This window comes from Ahaetulla prasina, chromosome 5, assembly GCF_028640845.1.
Source record: "Ahaetulla prasina isolate Xishuangbanna chromosome 5, ASM2864084v1, whole genome shotgun sequence".
Lineage (NCBI taxonomy): Eukaryota > Metazoa > Chordata > Lepidosauria > Squamata > Colubridae > Ahaetulla > Ahaetulla prasina.
Genome location: NC_080543.1, coordinates 1,794,148 through 1,814,074, shown reverse-complemented (window position 1 = coordinate 1,814,074; position 19,927 = coordinate 1,794,148). Strand labels below are relative to the sequence as shown.

Sequence of the window (19,927 nt, the reverse complement as noted above, 5' to 3'; positions counted from 1 at the left end):
CTGTGATTAAGAGGGTTCCTACAAGCCTGGAAAAAGGAGACCCTTTCCCCTTTCCTGCACAGGGACCGATGGCCAGGTGACTTACGGTGGCATCGTTGGAGATGACTTCATGATTGACCCTCACACGGGCCTGATCAGCACTCTAGGCCCTTTGGATCATGAGGAGCGAGCTGAACACCTCCTGACAGGTAATTGACTCCTGGAAGGAAGGCCTGTAGCAGGTTGGGGGGAGTAGTAGGTATCCTCTTCCCTGGGTCTTTCTTCATTAGCAGGCTGCCCTCTCTTTTGACAACAGAAGTCTTGACTGTGAAAATCAGAGCAAGCTAGATTCGGTTAATAGGTGACTGCACAGGGTCACACCTGGCTCTGGATGGTCCTTGTGCGCAAAATCTCACGTTTTCCAGGTCAAATTCCCCAGTCCTAGAGGGAAAAGTAGCAGTTCCTCAGCAGCTGCTCCAATCAGCATTTTCAGTGCTGCTTTTCCCCAGTGCAGGACTCGCTTTCCGCTGTGTGCGTCTTTCCCTTGCATATAAACAGAGGGATAGAATCAAAATCACGTGAAGTGTTAGTGCCACTTTATAATGCCTTGGTAAGGCCACACTTGGAATATTGCATCCAGTTTTGGTCGCCACGATGTAAAAAAGATGTTGAGACTCTAGAAAGAGTGCAGAGAAGAGCAACAAAGATGATTAGGGGACTGGAGGCTAAAACATATGAAGAACAGTTGCAGGAACTGGGTATGTCTGGTTTAATAAAAAGAAGGACTAGGGGAGACATGATAGCAGTGTTCTAATATCTCAGGGGTTGCCACAAAGAAGAGGGAGTCAGGCTGTTCTCCAAAGCACCTGAGGGTAGAACAAGAAGCAATGGGTGGAAACTGATCAAGGAGAGAAGCAACTTAGAACTAAGGAGAAATTTCCTGACAGTTAGAACAATTAATAAGTGGAACGACTTGCCTGCAGAAGTTGTGAATGCTCCAACACTGAAAATTTTTAAGAAAATGTTGGATAACCATCTCTCTGAGATGGTGTAGGGTTTCCTGCCTGGGCAGGGGGTTGGACTAGAAGGCCTCCAAGGTCCTTTCCAACTCTGTTGTTATATATAAGCAGATGCCCACAGTGTGGCAGCAGCATCCACAAAGGGATTTGATGCAGTGCCTGAGTGAACATAAACCATCATCCTCCCACCTGGTGCCCAAGGCAGCTGCCAGTTGCAGTGCACAGGGCTCCAACAGCAGGACATTGAAGGAATGTCTAAAATGACCTTTTCTGTGTTATTTTGGAGTCTTTGGTGCTCTCTGAGCTTGCTGATTTGCTTGCAAACAGTATCATTAGCTGACTAGATCACATTAGTATCATTAGCTGACTAGATCACATCTTCAGTACAAGGGAGTGGAGTGGGAGTTGCCTTCCCACGTGTACACTGCAGTTTTCCCTGCCAGTGTTGCAGGGGTGCAGTTTTCCCCTTGGTAGTTCCTTGATGGGACATTGTTTTCTGCTTGCTTGATTGTTTGATGTTAGTCCTTGTGTAACTGGATGTTGGTTGCTGCAGTGATGAGTTCTGGTCTGTTTGTTTCCTTCATAGCAGTGTGTGAATGTGGCTTATTTGTCTATAGATGGCTGATTTGTCTGAATGCCAGCCTTCCAGAAATTCCCTAGCATTTTTGGATTTGGCTGAGTCTAGGTTGGTCACAGTTTCCCAGCTGAAACTCTGGTTGAGCCTGTCCATGTGTTGCGAGATTAAGGAGCTTTCACTGTGTCTTCTGACTGGGGAATTCCTGGAAACTTAACTAACTAACTCCCTGAGTCCCCAGGGAGATAGGGCGGTATAAAAATACGAAAAATAAATAAATAAATAAATAATGATGTTACCTAGTCTGCAGTGGTGGGTTTCAAATTTTTTTACTTCCGGTTCGGTGGGTGTGGCTTGATGGGCATGGCGTGGCTTGGTGGGCGTGGCAGGAGAAGGATACTGTAAAATCTCCATTCCCACCACACTCCAGGGGAATGTTACTGTAAAATCCCCATTTCCTCTCGATCAGCTGGGACTTGGGAGGTAGAGAATAGATGGGGGTGGGCCCAATCAGAATTTTTACTACCGGTTCTCCAGAACTGGTCAGAACCTGCTGAAACCCATCTCTGCTAGTGTGGTTTATGAAACATCTGCAAAGAGAGCACCAAGGACTTCACAGTTCAACTCTGAGCTTCACATATTCTCTTCCATTGGAGATATTACTTTTGGAGTAATTATTCTGTTGGAGATAGTAAGCAGCTTTTGGTGCAGCGTCAGAGTTACCCAGCACAGACTTCTGGGGCAGAGAAAGTTGGGGCCAATATGTGCCATGCCAGCCCTTCTCTTTCTTCCTGCAGTGTATGCCCAGGATGGGGGCCTGCCCCCCCGCCAAGCCAAGGCCACCGTGCGTGTCCTTGTGCTGGATGAGAATGACCATGCCCCCGTCTTCCAGAATGATGCTTACTCTCTGGCTGTGCCAGAGAACCAGAGTCACCAGAAGTTGCTCACCCTGCGAGCCACAGACCATGATGCGGGGGACAATGGACGCATTTCTTACTCACTGGCAGGTAAGTGAGGGATGGGAGCTCTATGACAGGCGGCATCCCACAAGAAACCCGGGGACCTTTGGGCTGGAAGCTATGGAATTCTCAATATTCTTAGTTTTGTTGATGATTTTATTTGGGTATCATTCTCAATCAAGAATCTTACAGTAACTAGTTGGAGCAATTTACAGATACCCTAAAATAAGTAAATAATAGATTTTTGGAAACTGGACCTTTATGCTTGCCTTGTAATTGAGTCATGTTTTGGGGAAATGACCCTTAGTCTTAGTCTTGGTCAGGAGCTCTAATTGCCCCCATCCTTCTCTCTGCAGCTGGGGACCCCGAAGAAGACTTTGCTCTGGACCCTTTAACTGGCCAGCTGTCCACTGTGCAAGGACTGGACCGGGAACGCAAAGCCACCTACATGCTAACTACCCAAGCGTGCGACAATGGCTCTCCTGCCCGGTGTGCCAGCACAGCAATTCAAGTGCAGGTGCTGGATCTTAACGACAACACTCCCCACTTCATGCAAGAGGCCTACACCACAGAGGTGCCCGAGGACCTGCCTGTGGGAGCCCCCGTGTTGCAACTCAAGGCACGAGATCCGGACGAAGGCAACAATGGACAGATTTCGTATTTCCTGGCAAACGAGTCACTGGGAGCCTTCCAGGTGGAGCCGCAAACAGGCCGCCTGTACAGCACCCAGCCGCTTGACCGGGAACGCCAGGCTATCTACCACTTCCTGGGCTTGGCTGTCGATTCTTCCCCTTCAGCCCCCAGGAGTGCCTCTGCAGCCATCACTGTTACTGTCCAGGATGTGAACGACCATGTCCCGTCCTTCCCCCTCAGCCCACTCACCGTCACCCTGCCCCGCCACACTCCACCAAAGAGAGTGGTGGCCACTTTGCATGCGGAGGATCATGATGCTGGGGCCAACGCCTCCATCCTGTATCGTTTTGCTGCACCTGCCCCGGCCTTCGCCATCAACACATACACTGGGGCCATCCAGCTGCTGCAGCCCCTGGGAAGCCTCAGCCAGCGCCAGCGGACCCTGTTTGTGCTGGCCAGTGACCTGGGGCAGCCCCCCCTCTCCTCCATTGGCGTGGTGGTCATTCATCTGCAGGACGAGAGCCACCGGGGAGTGCACTTTCCACGCAGCACCAGCGACGTGGTCCTTCCTGAGAATGCTGCCCCAGGTACTGCCAGGGCACAGGCCTTGTCTGCGAGTGGGGGGCTTCGAGGGGGGCATGTCCCAAGTGGCAGACTGAGACAGAAGCCCAGCACCAAGCTGAGCTGGGATCTGACCCAACAGAATGGCTGCTGCCTCCTGGATATCTAGAAGCCTCTGCCTTGATGTGGAGGAAAGAGCAAATGGGGGGGCTGGTCCTGCTCACCCAAGAGCTTCTGTAGAGGCATTCATGTAATTTCAGACTCTCTCTGAACAAACGGTTGTAAGTCAAGAATCATCTTTTGGGATTTTAATTTGGGGTTTCTTCCCCATTTCTTTCTTTTCCACATTGTAGGTACAATGTGGAAAAGAAAGAAATGGGGAAGAAACCCCAAGTTAAAATCCCAAAAGGTGATTCTTGACTTACAACCGTTTGTTCAGAGAGAGTTTGAAATTATGACAGCAGTGAATGAAGAGACTTACCACCCCTGCCCAAAGTTATGGCCGCTGTAGTGTCTGATTCAGTAGTTTGGCAATCTGTCCACTCTTATGACCAACTGCAGGAATGCTGCAGTACCCCACCACCACCTGTCTTCATCACCATCCCCCCGCTGGACCCTTAGCATCCCACTGGTCCTATACACTCCTCCCACCCCCTGCAATGGCTTGGTCACTTACCTTTTCTGCAGCTCTCTGTCGGGAAGCAGCCATCTATCCTTTCTGCACAAAGATTGTGTGGCACCATCCCAGAAGTGGGTTCTCTTTTGGGAGTGGCCAGAATTCAATTTTCCTGATTTACTTTTTGTGGTTGCTTCTTAGACAGGTTCAGATGGCGGCTGATTGATTGATTGATTGGATGCCTCTCCCCTTTGTCCCTCAGGCAGCAGCATCCTCAGCTCCTTCCTCAAATTTCCTAGGCTGAGGGATGTAGAATCTCGGTCCGCTCCTGGCAGTCCAGCCCCTTTCCCCTCCATGCTCCCTTGCTCTTGGGCTGAGGGGGAGGGTCTGGCCCAAAGCTCCTGTAATGGGGGAGGGACTGGAACTGGGCTGCCCCCCCCCACTTATAACTTGGCACCTGCCCCATCACTTCAAGAGGGGAAGGGGTCAGTTTGGAGACCATCATCTGGATCTCTGCCTCCTTCCCCATTGCCAACTCCGGGGGAGGGTGGGTGGGGACTCTGCAGCAATCCTCTAATACTGAAACCATGTCTTGCTGCGCATTCATTCACCTTGCCTGAACCAAGAGAGGGATAGAGGGCTTCTGTTTCCTGGGTGAGGTGAGCCAATACAGGTGATTGTCCCATCCTTTCAGCAAGTTTGTGACCCATATGTTCCTTTTTTCTGGCTTACCCATTGTTCTGTGCCCCATGAAGGCCAGGTCACAACTCCCCCACCCATGGGGCTTTTTGTACCCCCATCCCTCCTCATTCCTGACTGATGCTGACTGTCCTTCCAGGCACACTGGTGCTGAGCACCCCGGCCAGGCACACCACAGGATCATCCGGCCAGATCACATACAGCATCCTAAGTGGCAACGAGAATGGTGCCTTCCGGATCCAGGCCGACTCAGGTACTTGGCAAGGCAAGGCAGGGCTTGTGGGGGTGGGGGAAGTGCTGAGAAAGAATCTCCCCCTCCAGAGGGGAGGGCAGGGGAGTCCTCCCCCTAGGTCCTTTTCCCGAACAGGCAACACTGAGGTCCCCGCTGAGAAGGAGCCAAGCTACCCATTCGGGGCCCTTACAGGCTCCAGGCCCCAAACAAGGCAAAGACATGAATCTCTGGCCTGCATCCACATAGGTTTAGGTCAACAACACACTACAAAAACCCTTTCCAGCAGGATTTATCCCATTTATCCATACATCCATTAAGAAATCAAGAGGTCTTTGCATATCCTTGTCCTGTTCTCTGCTCAGAGTTTCAGCGTTCATTAAGAACATTAATTATTACTCCAATATTTTCAGATTTACTTCAGTCTTATGCTACTCTTATCACATTCAGCAACAAATGTTCAGCTCCATATCAAATCAGCATAACATATTCCTGGAGGTGCTTTAATAAGAAAGGAAGCTTTGCATTGCCAGCCTTCAGGCCCATCTTGCTTGCTCCAGCAAGGACAAGTCACCCCTGGGCGGGGAGGCCAGCCAAAGAGGCTCTGGGGAAGGCAGCCATCAAGAGCTGCCCAAATGGCATCTTTTCCTTCTGTGATGCCATCCTATCAAAAAGCTCCGTCTTGGCTGGCTGGCCGGACCCTGCTCTCTGCCCTGGGCATCCACTGTATTGGGAGGGCTACGCTGCCATGCCATGTTTTGTTCAGAGCAGAATAGTCAAATGCCAGCTTCTTTCCCTGCTCTGCCTTCACCCAATGAAATTAGAATCTGACTGAATCAGGGCAGAGAAGAGGAAATACGGTTTTGCACAATGCTTAATTTAACTTTGGAATTCTTTAGTACAAGATGTGCTCAAAGCAACGTGATGGGCTTCTAAAAACTGTTGGATCGATTCATGGAAATGATAGGGATCAGAAATGTCTTCCTGGATGTCCATGAGGACACCTCTGAGGGGCCCCTGCCAGGAGAGAGTGAGCTTCCTTGGTCAGTCAGAGGGTCACTGGAGAACAGGCTGCTGATCAGGATGGGCTAGGGATCATATCCAGTGGGGCCCGGCTTCTAGGTCTTCTTCTTCCCGGTCTCCCCTTCTAGCTAGTTCAGGTGAGAAGCAGAACCATAAAACCATGGTCCTTTTTTCCATAGTTCTCCAAAGATCAGAGTGGAAAGTGGTCGGTGCCGGCTTTCCTGGTATGGCAAGGGATGGGGGTAAGAAGCAGGAGATGGCACCACTGTGGCCAAAATGGAGAAAGCCCTTGAAATCCAGAAACGGGCTTCCTTCCCACCCTGGGATCCTAGCAGCTGAAAGTGGAAAAGTTCTTAATCTTATGCTGTCCTTCCAGACATTTTGCTGAGTCTGGCAGAAGCCCTGTCAAGCGAGTGTGGGCCCCAGTTCTGTGCAGGCTGGGATTTTTTTTTAAATTTTATTTTATTGAAAAGACAGTATCATGTCAGGATAACAATGCAAATAAAGCAGAGCCAGAGAGAAATCAATGGTAAATCTTAACATATAAGCTAATAACTATAACTGTGCTACGTTAACAGTAATTACAGTAATACAACCAAAAAAAAGGAAAAAGGAAACTTCAACTAAATGTCTACTTACATTAACTTATTTACAATTTTTTTCATATTATATCCATAGTTTTATACATCTTTGTTGCCCACACTAACAATTATTGACATTCATAAACTTCCCTCTCATTTCTACTTCTTGTCTCTATCCATTCATAAAATTTATTCCATGTCCTATTATATTTCGAGTCTTCTTTATCTTTCATTTTTAAAGTTAATCTGTCCATTTCAGCACAATCCCAAATTTTCCTAATTATGTCATCAATGGGGTGTTCACATTTTTTCCAATATTTAGCATGTAATTATAGCTGCCATCAGTATATGTAACACTAAGTAAATGATTGCTTTGTCATAACTTTCTGACAATATACCTAAAAGGCACCTTTCTGGTTTGAACTCAATATGTTGCTCCGTTATCATTTCTAACCAATTATGAATTTTCTCCCAGTAACTCCTTGCTTTCTTACATGTCTACCACATGTGATAGTATGTTCCTTGAGTCTGGTTACATTTCCAACATTTGGCAGAGGAGTTCTTATACATTTTGGTCAATCTTGATGGCAGCAAATGCCACCTATACAACGTTTTGTAAAGAATTTTTTTATAGGCCATGGCCATCGTCAATTTGTAGTTTCTCTCCCAAATTTTTAACCATTTTTTAAATTTATGTTGTATCCAAAATTCTTTGCCCAGGCAATCATTGTTTCTTTAACTATCTCTTCCTCCATTTTATAGTTCAGTAGATAGATAGATAGATAGATAGATAGATAGATAGATAGATAGATAGATAGACAGACAGACAGACAGACAGACAGACAGACAGACAGACAGACAGACAGACAGACAGACAGACAGACAGATCAATTTTTCATCCGTCCCCATTAAAATTTTGAACCAATGCTGTTTTTTCTTTATTTATACCCCATAATTTAACAACTTTTTCATGCCTTGATTGGATCTGCAAATACGGCCACTAAGATAAGTTCAACCCCTCATTCTGCAATTATTGTCTGGATCTATGATCACCTAGTTCATCTAAAATATCCTTGTAACATAACAATTTTTTCCCAACTTATAAGATTTGGATATATTATTGCCTCCATTGGAAAGAGACACACTGGTACTTCCAGTGGTGAAATCTAAATTTTTTTGCCACTGGTTCTGTGGGTGTGGTTTGGTGGGCATGGCCAACATGACCTCACTCATGTCACTCTTTCCTTCCTTCCTTCCTTCCTTCCTTCCTTCCTTCCTTCCTTCCTTCCTTCCTTCCTTCCTTCCTTCTTTCTTTCTTTCTTTCTTTCTTTCTTTCTTTCTTTCTTTCTTTCTTTCTTTCTTCTCTCTCTCTCACACACACACACAAACACACACACCTAGACTGAGCAGTAGCTGCTGCAGGAGAAGGAAGAAAGTACTCCGGGAGGGCGGGAGGGCAGCCTTGCCTGGAAGCAGGTGTCCCCCGTCATGGGCTGGATGCAGGCAGTGGGACCCAAGGCGGAAGGGAAGGCAAGCGGGCGTGGGGGAACGCTGGGAAGGCAGCGCGGAAGGCAGGCAAGCATGGCAGGGCTTCCGGGAAGGGAGTAAGCTGCTAGCTCTTTCCCCGCAGCCCTGCTATGCGTGCCTGCCTTCCACATGGGCTTTCACTTGTCTGCCTTTGCAAGCTGGCCACCAAGACGCTGGGAAGGCAGCGTGGAAGGCAGGCAAGCATGGCAGGACTGCAGGCTGTGGACCGGTTCGGGTGTGTGGCCAGCCAGCCATTGCTCCTGGTTCAGCAAACCAACCATAATCTCTGCTACCTAGTCTCTCGAGCCAGTACTATTCGGTAGCATTTCACCCCTGGATACTTCCCTCTAGTGTTGTAGTTTAATTTTTTCCCAAATGTTAAGCAAAGCGTTCCTCACATAATACCTCTGGAAATATTTGTGCGCCATATTTCTGCCATACCAAAGAAAGGCATGCCAGCCTAATTGCAAGTCATGCCCTTCTAGTAATAATAGATTCTGTTATTCAAGTTTACCCAATCTTTTAGCCAAGTGAGAACTGCAACCTGGTAATATAATTCCCAGCCTGGGAGCCCAAAACTGCCATTATTCCTAGAATCCTGTAATGATTTCACTTTTATTCTTGATGTTTTACCTTGCCAAATATAATTCAGAGTCGTTTTATTTAGTTCATCAGAAAAATTCTTTTCTAATTTTACTGGTATGGTTTGAAATAAAAAGAGTAGTTTCGGTAATATGTTCATTTTCACCACTGCAATTCTCCTTATCATCGATAGCTGTACAATCTTCCATCTTTCCAGATCTATTTTAATTTGTTGTATCAGCTTTATATAATTGTCCTCTTTGATTGTCCCACACCTAGATGTTAAGAAAATACCAAGGTATTTAACCTTTTTTCTATCTATAGATCAATTTTCTCTGTCAATTCCTTCTTCTGTTTGTTGGTGAGATTTTTGACTAATATCTTGGTTTTATCTTTATTTATTTTCATCCCTGCCACCTCTCCATATTCCTCAATTTTCTTTATCAATTTACGGCTAGATTCTATGGGTCCTTCTAATAGAAAACACTAAGTCATCAGAGAAAGCTTGGAGTTTGTACTTTTCATCTCTAATTTCCATTCTTTTTATCTCTGTATCTTGTCTTATGTTCCTCATCAATACTTCTAATGTTAAAATAAATAATAATGGAGAGAGGGGACAATCTTGCCTTGTTCCTTTTTGTATATTAAAACTTTCTGTCACATCTCCATTAACCAATACTTTTGGGTGTAAATTGCTTTAATCGTATTTCTATATTTCCCAACAAATTCCATAAAAGTTAATTGTTGCAACATAAATTACCAATTTTTATTGTCAAACGTTTTCGACAATTATTAATATTAGCGCTAGTTTTTCATTGTGTATTTCGTAATATTCTAGTACATCTATAATTATTCTAACATTATTTTTAATTTGTCTCTTAGATAAAGACCCATTTTGATCTGGATGAATGAATTCATTTAAAAAGCTTTTTAATCTTTCCGCAATTATTGATGCGAAGATTTTATAGTCTGCATTTAGTAACAAAATCAGTCTATAGTTTTTTATTTGAGTTATATCCGAATCTTCTTTTGGGATCAGGGTAATATAGGCCTCTTTCCATGTGTTTGGAATTTTAGCTTCCATTAACACTTCAATGTATACTTCTAGCATTGACAGATTCAAGGTGTCTTCTAATTCTTTATATATTTCTACTGGTAGACCATCTGATCCCGGGTTTTATTGTTTTTTTGCTTTTCATTGCATGAATTAACTCTGCCATTGTTATTAACAATTTCTGGGATTTTGGGTAAATTGGCTTTCTCCAGGTACTGTATTAATCTTTCCTCTTCTATTTTATCAGATTCGTATAATTTCTCATAAAAATCATGAACTATATCTCTTTTCTCTTCAGGTTGGCTATGTAATATGTCTTCCTTGTCCTGTAGTTTTATTATCCAATTCTTTTCCAATCTATAAGCTAACCACCTTCCCGGGTTATTGGCATTTTCAAAGAAATTTTGCTTTGTTCTTTTTATTTGTTGTGCCAATTCATCCTTTCTTATAAGATTTAATTTGTGTTTAATCAGCTCCATTCTATTTCTTAAGTCTATTCTTTGTGGTTCTTTTTGTGATTTTAATTCAAGTTTCTTCTTCCAGAGCCTTTTGATTTTGTTTCTTTTTTTTATTTTTCTGTGCCATATATGTTATAGCTAATCCTCTTATTTTATTTATTTATTTATTTATTTATTTATTTATTTATCAAACTTCTATACCGCCCTTCTCCCGAAGGACTCAGGGCGGTGTACAGCCTTCATTTAAAACAATTAATATACATATTAAAATAACAATTAAAAAACTTATTCAATAAAAGGCCAAATTAAAACCGTCGATTAACCATAAAAATACCCAATAAAATTACCATTAAAAGTTTAAAATTTAAATTTAAAATTTAAAAATCAGGCCAGTCCCGCTTGTATAAATAAATAAGTTTTCAGTTCCCGGCGGAAGGTCCGAAGGTCAGGCAATTGGCGTAAACCGGGGGGAAGTTCGTTCCAGAGAGTAGGTGCTCCCACAGAGAAGGACCTTCCCCTGGGGGCCGCCAGCCGACACTGCTTGGCGGACGGCACCCTGAGAAGACCCTCTCTGTGAGAGCGTACGGGTCGGTGGGAGGCATGTGGAAACAGCAGGCGGTCCCGTAAGTACCCGGGCTCTAAGCCATGGAGCGCTTTGAAGATGGTAACCAAAACCTTGAAGCGCACCCGGAAGACCACAGGTAGCCAGTGCAGACTGCGCAGGAATGGTGTTACTCCTGTTATAACTGTTTTGACACTGTCCCACACATTCTGTAACATGGTCTCTTCCTTTCTATTTTCTTTTTTTTAAAAAAACCCAATTCTCTTTCCATCTTCAGCTGGCTCCTGCAATTGGCGTGGGGTCTTGGCTTGTCATGGTTGGTTTGCCTCCTGATTTTTACATCTTGTCGTCCTGGCTGCGCTGTGCCGTTCGGGTCTGGATTTTTAACCCGACCTGGACAATGGTGACAGCGATTGAGACACTCCATCTGTCTCCTGCCAAGTCGCCTGTGGCTTTTCCTTGCTGCCAGATGGTGATCATGGCGTCCTTCCTATCCTCCAGCCTCTCGGAGAGGCTCAACCTGCGAGATAGGCTTGGCCCCTCGGAAGGAGAGGTTTGGAGAGTCCGGGCCTCCGAACCAGGTGAGGATGCACTAGGGGGTGCTGGAGTTGAAGGGACCCCTGGATTGTGCGTTCTATCTTGGCTTGGAGGTGGTGGTTGGAGGACAGCGGGAAGGCGATGGAGGTGTTATGGATTCATCTGCTTGGAGACCCCCCTTTGGAAGGTTTAACATCTGCGACGCCTCTTCTGGCCTTGTTGGCATTCTTGGCCGGTGTTGCCCTTTGGGCCTTTTGGAAGATGCAGGAGATTCAACAGAGGCCGATGCAGGAGATTCAACAGAGGCCGACATTGCTTATGACTGGAGCACCCCTCTCCCCCTTTTCTTATTCCAGGATGTTTGGTCTCAGACTTCCGACAGACTACCATCTGGACTGTTTTGCGGTTTTTACTCTTGTCTGCCCTTATTTGGGACTATCAGCATTCTGGATTACTATTATGTGCCATTATTTTAGGCCTGCCTTTATTTAGGATTAGTAATATTTGGATACCATCACTAACTTTGCCATCACTCTTGCCTCTCGGAGTTGACCCCTTTTCGCCGGTCTTATCTTCTATTACGACGCGCTACTCTTCTTATGAACTCTTGCAACTGCGAGGTGCCCCCGCCTCATAGAAATGGCCCTCCACACTACCGAGGGCCGGCCTCTATGACGGGTTTTGGGACCCACAGAGGTGGCATGCGAAAAAAAAGAACCTGTGGGGTTTTTTAAATAGGGAATTTTTAAGGGGTGGGAGGGTAAGGTCGGGTAATGGGGGTAGCCCGTCGGGGGGGGGGTTTAAAGGGGGGGAGGGGATCGCCAGTCCCAGTGCATGCTCACGGCACTATTTCATCGGGTCCGAAGACGGGGGGGAGGGGGATGTTCAGAGCGGAGTGTGTTATCCCATCTGTACGGTAAGTGAGAGAGGCAGACATGGCGGAGGCAAGGGGTCGTATCGTTCTCTGGGAGCACGTGCTCGATGTCTTAAAGCGATCACGTGCTCCGGCCCCTCAGTCCTTACTTGTTCCCCGGATGGTCAGGATCCTCAGAGCTTGGGTCTCCGGCTGATGCTGTGCAATGCCCGTTCCGTGGTTAATAAGGCTCCCTTGATTCACGATCTTATCCAGAGGGAGTCCGCGGACTTTACGGGCATTACGGAGACCTGGTTGGGCACAGAGGGGGGTGTTCCCCTGGTTGAACTGTGCCCACCAGGTTTCCGTGCATTTCATCAGCCAAGGGCCCAAGGTAGGGGTGGGGGGGGTGGCAGTTGTGATTAAGGAAAGCCTAGAACCGAGGGAGTCCACTGTGTCTCAGATAGCTGGTTGTGAATCTCTCCTTGTGAAGTGGGGCGATAGGAATCAGATGGGTTTGTTGATCACGTACCTGGCTCCTTGCTGCGTGACTACAGCCCTACCTGAGCTGCTGGAGGTGCTTGCCGGGGTGGCAGTTGAGATTCCCAGACTTTTGGTCATGGGGGATTTCAACTTGCCATCGGCCGGCTTGTTGTCGACGGTAGCTCAGGAGTTCCTGGCTTCCATGACGGCCATGGATCTGATTCAAGTAACTGATGGCCCTACACACACGGGGGGAGGCACACTAGACTTGATTTTTATCTCTGGACAGTGGATTAATGATCTGGAATTAGAAGATTTAGTGACGGAACCGGTGTCATGGTCAGATCATTTTCTCCTTCGCCTAGACTTTCGGACCGCCGCTCACCACCGCAGGGAGACGGAGCCAATGCGTTGGTTTCGTCCCAGGCGCCTGATGGACCGTGAGAGGTTCCGGACGGAGCTTGGGCCGTTCCCTGAGGATCTTGCCCACGGCACGACTGAAGAACTAGTTGCAGCCTGGGAACGGGCCGCGGCTGGGGCTTTGGACCGCGTCGTGCCTTTGCGGCCTCTGACCCGGCGTAGATCTCAATTGGCTCCCTGGTTCTCTGAGGAGCTGAGGGAGATGAAACGCCGGAGAAGACGCCTAGAGAGCACCTGGAGGTCTAGCCGTTCCGAGGCTGATCGGACACTAGTGAGGTCCTTTACTAAGACCTACCTAGTGGCAATGAGGGAGGCGAAACGTTCCTACATTTCCACCCTCATTGCATCGGCAGATAACCGCCCAGCCGCCCTGTTCCGGGTGACTCGCTCCCTCCTTCACCAGGAGGGGCGGGATGACCCCCTACAGGGACGTGCTGAGGAGTTTAACAGTTATCTATATGATAAAATCGTTCAGCTTCGGGATAGTTTAGACCAAAATTGCGATGATCCAAGTGGGATGGCGGAGGCACGTCTTGTTGAGGTTGTTTGGGATGAGTTTGAGACTGTGACTCTCAAGGACGTGGACAGGTTGCTGGGAAGGTTACATGCAACCACATGTTTACTAGACCCGTGTCCTTCCTGGCTGGTGCTGGCTACTCAGGAAGTGACACGAGGCTGGCTCCAGGGAATTATAAATGCTTCATTGTTGGAGGGGTTTTTCCCTGCCGCCTTGAAAGAGGTAGTGGTGAGACCCCTCCTCAAGAAGCCTTCCCTGGACCCAGCTATTTTGGGTAATTATCGTCCAGTCTCCAACTTTCGCTTTGTGGCGAAGGTTGTAGAGAGTGTGGTTGCATGGCAGCTTCCCCAGTACCTGGATGAAGCTGTCTATCTAGACCCGTTCCAGTCCGGCTTCCGGTCCGGTCACAGTACGGAGACAGCTTTGGTCGCGTTGGTGGATGACCTCTGGAGGGCCAGGGCCAGGGGCTGTTCCTCTGCCCTGGTCCTATTAGATCTCTCAGCGGCTTTCGATACCATCTACCATGGTATCCTGCTGCACCGATTGGAGGGTCTGGGAGTGGGAGGCACCGTTTATCGGTGGTTCTCCTCCTATCTCTCCGACCGGTCGCAGACGGTGTTGACAGGGGGGCAGAGGTCGACCGCGAGGCGCCTTACTTGTGGGGTGCCTCAGGGGTCGATTCTCTCGCCCCTCCTGTTCAACATCTACATGAAGCCGCTGGGCGAGGTCATCAGTGGTTTCGGGGTGAGTTATAATCTGTACGCTGATGATACGCAGCTGTACTTTTCCATCCCGGACCACCCCAACGAAGCTGTCGAAGTGCTGTCCCGGTGTCTGGAAGCTGTACGGGTCTGGATGGGGAGAAACAGACTCAAGCTCAATCCCTCCAAGACGGAGTGGCTGTGGATGCCGGCACCCCGGTTCAGTCAGCTGCAGCCGCAGCTGGCTGTGGGGTGCGAGTTATTGGCCCCAACGGAGAGGGTCCGCAACTTGGGTGTCCTCTTGGATGGGCGGCTGTCATTTGACGATCATTTGGCGGCCATCTCCAAGAGGGCCTTCCACCAAGTACGCTTGGTGCGCCAGTTGCGCCCCTTCCTTGACCGGGATGCCTTATGCACGGTCACTCATGCCCTTGTCACCTCCCGCTTGGATTATTGCAATGCTCTCTACATGGGGCTGCCCTTGAAGTGCACCCGGAGACTGCAGCTAGTCCAGAATGCAGCTGCGCGGGTAATAGTGGGTAATACTGCGCGGGTAATAGTGGGTAATACTGCGCGGGTAATAGTGCTCCCATGTAACACCACTCCTGCGCAGTTTGCACTGGCTTCCTGTGGTCTTCCGGGTGCGCTTTAAGATTTTGGTTACCACCTTTAAAGCGCTCCATGGCTTAGGACCCGGGTACTTACGGGACTGCCTGCTGTTACCTTTTGCCTCCCACCGACCCGTACGCTCTCACAGAGAGGGCCTTCTCAGGGTGCCATCCGTCAAACAATGTCGGCTGGCGGCCCCCAGGGGCAGGGCCTTCTCTGTTGGAGCTCCCACGCTCTGGAACGAGCTTCCCCCTGGTTTACGTCAAGTGCCTGATCTTCGGACCTTTCGCCGTGAGCTGAAAACGCACCTATTTATTCAAGCGGGACTGGCCTAAAATTTTATTGGGGTTATTTATATCTTAACATTTTAAATTGTTTTAAATTCGGCCACCTAATAATATGTTTGTTTTAATTTCTTTTAATATTTATACTGTGATTTTTTACTTGGCTGTACACCGCCCTGAGTCCTTCGGGAGAAGGGCGGTATAAAAATCGAATAAAATAAATAAATAAATAAATAAAATCATCTGAATGAATTCCTTATCTTTTATTATCAATTGGTTTAACGCCCACCTTGTTCTCTTCCTTTGTCCCTTCCAACTAATTCTTATTGGGTTGTGGTCTGCCCATAAATTTGGTTCAATTTCAATCTCTTGTACATTTCCACATAATTCTGAATTCATCCAAATCATATCTATTCTAGACCATGATTTATGCAAATTGGAATAGAGTATATATATATTTTTTTTCAGGGTTCATTCCTCTCCATGTATCTAGAATAGATAGTAGTTCTATCATTTTAATCAGAGTTTCTAGTAGAGTCCTTCTATTTTTTTATTAATTTTACTACTTCTGTAGTCCAGTTAATTATTAACAATTGTATTGAAATCTCCCAAGATAAAAATATTTTCATATTTTATTTCTAGAATCTTTTTATGAAGTTGCTTATAAAACTTCTCTTGTCCAGTATTTGGTGCATAAATAACAACTATAAGAGTCTGCTTTTGATTCAGAGTCACCTCCAAAATTCTCCCTTCTTTGTCATTAAAAATTTGTTTGGCATTTATTGTTTCTTTCACATAAAGTACCAACCCTCTTTTTTTTTCTTTTTTTTTTTGCTGTGGTAATGAATAGAATAGTTTTCCCAATTTAGAAAATTCCAGTAATTTATATTGTTTCTTCATGTGCACTTTTTGAAGTGCTATTATATCCAATTTTAGTTTCAATAATTTAGAGAAAGTCTTCTTCCTTTTTGTTGGTGAATTCAGCCCATTAATATTGACTGATAACACCTTTATTTCTTCTTGCATTCAATTATTTATATCTAGGCTTTATAGTCCTAGTTGGTCTTACTTCTGTAGGTTCTTACTCTATTATTCCTTCTTGTTTTAGATGTTCTTTTTTCTCCTTTTCGTTCTGTGTTTGTTTTGGGTATCTTCCTCCTCCTATTAGTACTTCTTGGTTTTTATATACTCACTCTCGTTTCTTGTTCCTCATCCACAATTAAGTAATTCTCATAAAAATCTGTCGCCTTATCCAGTGAGTCCAATTGATACCTTTTTTCTTGCCAGGTGACTAGAATCCCTTCGGGAATCAGCCACCTAAAATTTACGTTGTGTCTAATCAAGACTGAAGTGAGAAAGTGATACTGTTTTCTTAGGTCCCTTACTCTCCTGGGGATTTGTTTCAAAACCACCAACTGTTTACCTTTATATACTAGTGGTTCCTCTCTCACCTAATAAAGTATCTCATCCCTTAATGATTTTTTTTACTAGTCTTACATGTACCTCCCTAGGAAGATTGTGTCTTTTCGCATAATTTGTATAAATCCTATAAGTTTCATCCACCTCCATATCCATCTCCTGTTTGTCTATGCCTAATGCCTTTGCTAACTGTTCTTTCATTTACTCTGGTAAATCTTCTCCCTTCTCTTAAGAAGCTTAAGACACATCTATTTATTTGCGCAGGGCTAGCCTAGGGTTTTTAGTTTTAAATTTAGTTTTAATGGGGTTTTTCACTGGTTTCAGGGCGGCCCCGTGGGCCAAATATTTTTTTAAAATCTTTTTTTAGTATACTAATTCCATTAAACAGTGTGTCATCTAGGTACAAATATCTCTGTGCAATAATAAAGTTTACAACAGTATTCATTGCATTAATATTAATTCTCTGATTTTACAGTACTAATATTGAACATCATAAATATATTCACTTCTGCCTCTTAACATATCTTCTAATAAAGATATAATAATAGTATTAAACTTAATGATCCTAATAGTCATAATCAGTCTATCTAGCTATATAAGCAAAAACAACTCATGCCGTAATCACGAATTCTCCAAAACTGTAAAACCTACAAACTTGAAATTTGCCACGTATGTTCCTCTTGGCTTCTAGGTGCTCATTAAGAAAGGATTTTTTTAAATGACCATCAGGCCTCTGTGGCTCAGGCTGCTAATGCAGTCTGTTATTAACAGCAGCTGCCTGCAATTACTGCAGGATCTAGTCCCACCAGGCCCAAGGTTGACTCAGCCTTCCATCCTTTATAAGGTAGGTAAAATGAGGAGCCAGATTGTTGGGGACAATAAGTTGACTTTGTATATAAATATACAAATAGAATGAAGACTATTGTTAACATAGTGTAAGCCGCCCTGAGTCTTCGGAGAAGGGCAGGATATAAATGCAAATAAAATAAATGTATGTGTATTTTATGTGTATTTGGCTGTTGTTTTTATTATGGCTGTAAACCGCCCTGAGTCCTTCGGGAGAAGGGCGGTATAAAAATTTAATAAATAAATAAATAAATAAAATAAATAAATAAATAAAAATAAATAAAAAAATCAGAGCATTAATATTTCCTATATTATGATTAACACACTCTGATGCTAAGGAGTTCTACTCCCTCTCCCCACCTGAAAAGAAATCTGTTCCAAATGCAAAACACAAGCAGAGGACAGGAGTTTTACTTTCAGCTTTACTTTCATAGCAGGAAGCAGCTTTAATACAGAACACTTGAGCTAAGCCACAGCCAGGTTCCTTCCTGTCTCCTTCTTGCTCACACAGCAAATTCTGTTTCACTTTCCAAACAGCCCTCTGATGCTAAGGAGTTCCACTCTCCCTCCCGACCTGAAAAGAAGTCTGTGTCACACTCTGATGCTAAGGAGTTCTACTCCCTTCCCCACTTGAAAAGAAATCTGTTCCAAATGCAAAACACAAGCAGAGGAGAGGAGTTTCACTTTCAGTTTTACTTTCACAGCAGCAACCAGGGGCTAGGATAGAGGAGGCTTCTGTGGGGCAAGACTGAGGAAGAGAAGAGGAAAGGAGAGGCCAATCGTAACTACTCATTAATTTTCAAGCTGTAAGTGTTGATTTATCAAGCCCAATCACATAGTTTCATTGCAAAGCACGGGTATCCGGTTAGTAATTAGATTTGCAATCCCCTTACTATAGATTTCAGGTAAAATCCCCAACAAATATTTCTGGTTTCAAGTCAGTGTGCTGTTTTATAATCTTTTCCAGCCATGTATGTATTCTTGTCCAGTATTTTTTGGCTTTTATGCATGTCCACCACATATGATGATAAGACCCAGGTATCTGATGGCATTTCCAGCATTTAGCTGATTTATCTTTAAACATCTTTGCCAACCTCGCTGGCGCAAAGTGCCATCTATAAAACATCTTATACAAATTTTCTTTATATGCAGTTGACATTGTTAATTTATAGCTCCTGTCCCATAATTTTTGCCATTTATCTACTTCTATTGTGTAGCCAAAGTTTTTTGCCCATGCTATAATTGTCTCTTTCACTTGTTCATCTTCCAATTTGATGCCCAATAAGTAGCTGTAGGTTTTCTTTATCAATCTTTCTTTTGTCCCTGTTAATATCTTAACTAATTCTGTCAATTCTTTATAGAAACCATATAATTTAATATCTTTTTCATATCTAGAATTTATCTTACTCGTGAATACCATGCCATATCAATCCCTTGATCACTCAGTTCTTGTTTAGTTTTGAGCTCCCATTTTTATTCATAATATCTTTAACAATATTTCCCATGTTAATAATGTTTGGGTGAATCAGTGCTTCCATCATTGAAAGCCAAACTGGTATACTCAAGTAGTTTGCTCTCTGATTTTCTCCCATACTAGCAGCAGTGCGTTCCTAATATAATATCTTTGGAAGTAAGCATGTATTTTATTTTTCCCATACCACAAGAAAACATGCCAACACAGTTGCAAGTCACGTCCTTCCAAAGTCAATAGTCTTGTATGCCTCAGTACAATCCATTATTTCATCCATGTTAATACCGTGGCCTGATAGTACAACTCCCAGTTTGGTAGTCCAAAGCCTCCTCTATTTCTTGTCCTGTAGCATTTTAAAACTAATTCTTGTTTTTTTCCCTTGCCAGATATACTTTAGTATTATTTTATTAAGTTCCTCAAAATATTTTTTTCCAATTTTATCAGAATTGTTTGAAATAAATATAATAATCTTGGCAGTATATTCATTTTAATTGTAGCTATTCTTCCTACCAGTGTTAGTTGCAAATTTTTCCATTTTTCCAGATCAACTTTAATTTGTTGCATCAGTTTATAATAATTATCTTCCTTGATCGTTACACATCTTGCTGTCAACTGGATCTCTAAGTATTTTACTTCCTTTGTAATCTGAATATCTATTCTCTTCATGAACTCTTTTTTCTGTTTATCTGTAGAAATTTTCACTAAAATCTTAGTTTTCTCTTTATTTATTT

At 44.7% G+C, this 19,927-nt stretch overlaps 2 protein-coding genes across 9 annotated transcripts in view; one reads left to right on the top strand and one right to left on the bottom strand.

The window, feature by feature from the left end:
• LOC131199224 (uncharacterized) overlaps nucleotides 1-19,927 on the bottom strand; it is a 108,902-nt gene that overhangs the window by 65,098 nt on the left and 23,877 nt on the right. The window lies entirely within an intron of this gene.
• DCHS1 (dachsous cadherin-related 1) overlaps nucleotides 1-19,927 on the top strand; it is a 48,681-nt gene that overhangs the window by 18,506 nt on the left and 10,248 nt on the right. For all 8 annotated transcript variants that reach the window (XM_058184728.1, XM_058184729.1, XM_058184730.1 and 5 more), the window contains 4 exons: nucleotides 63-188; nucleotides 2,370-2,579; nucleotides 2,888-3,751; nucleotides 5,180-5,293. In XM_058184728.1, the coding sequence (XP_058040711.1) occupies nucleotides 63-188; nucleotides 2,370-2,579; nucleotides 2,888-3,751; nucleotides 5,180-5,293 (1,314 nt within the window). The remainder of the gene's footprint in view (nucleotides 1-62; nucleotides 189-2,369; nucleotides 2,580-2,887; nucleotides 3,752-5,179; nucleotides 5,294-19,927) is intronic.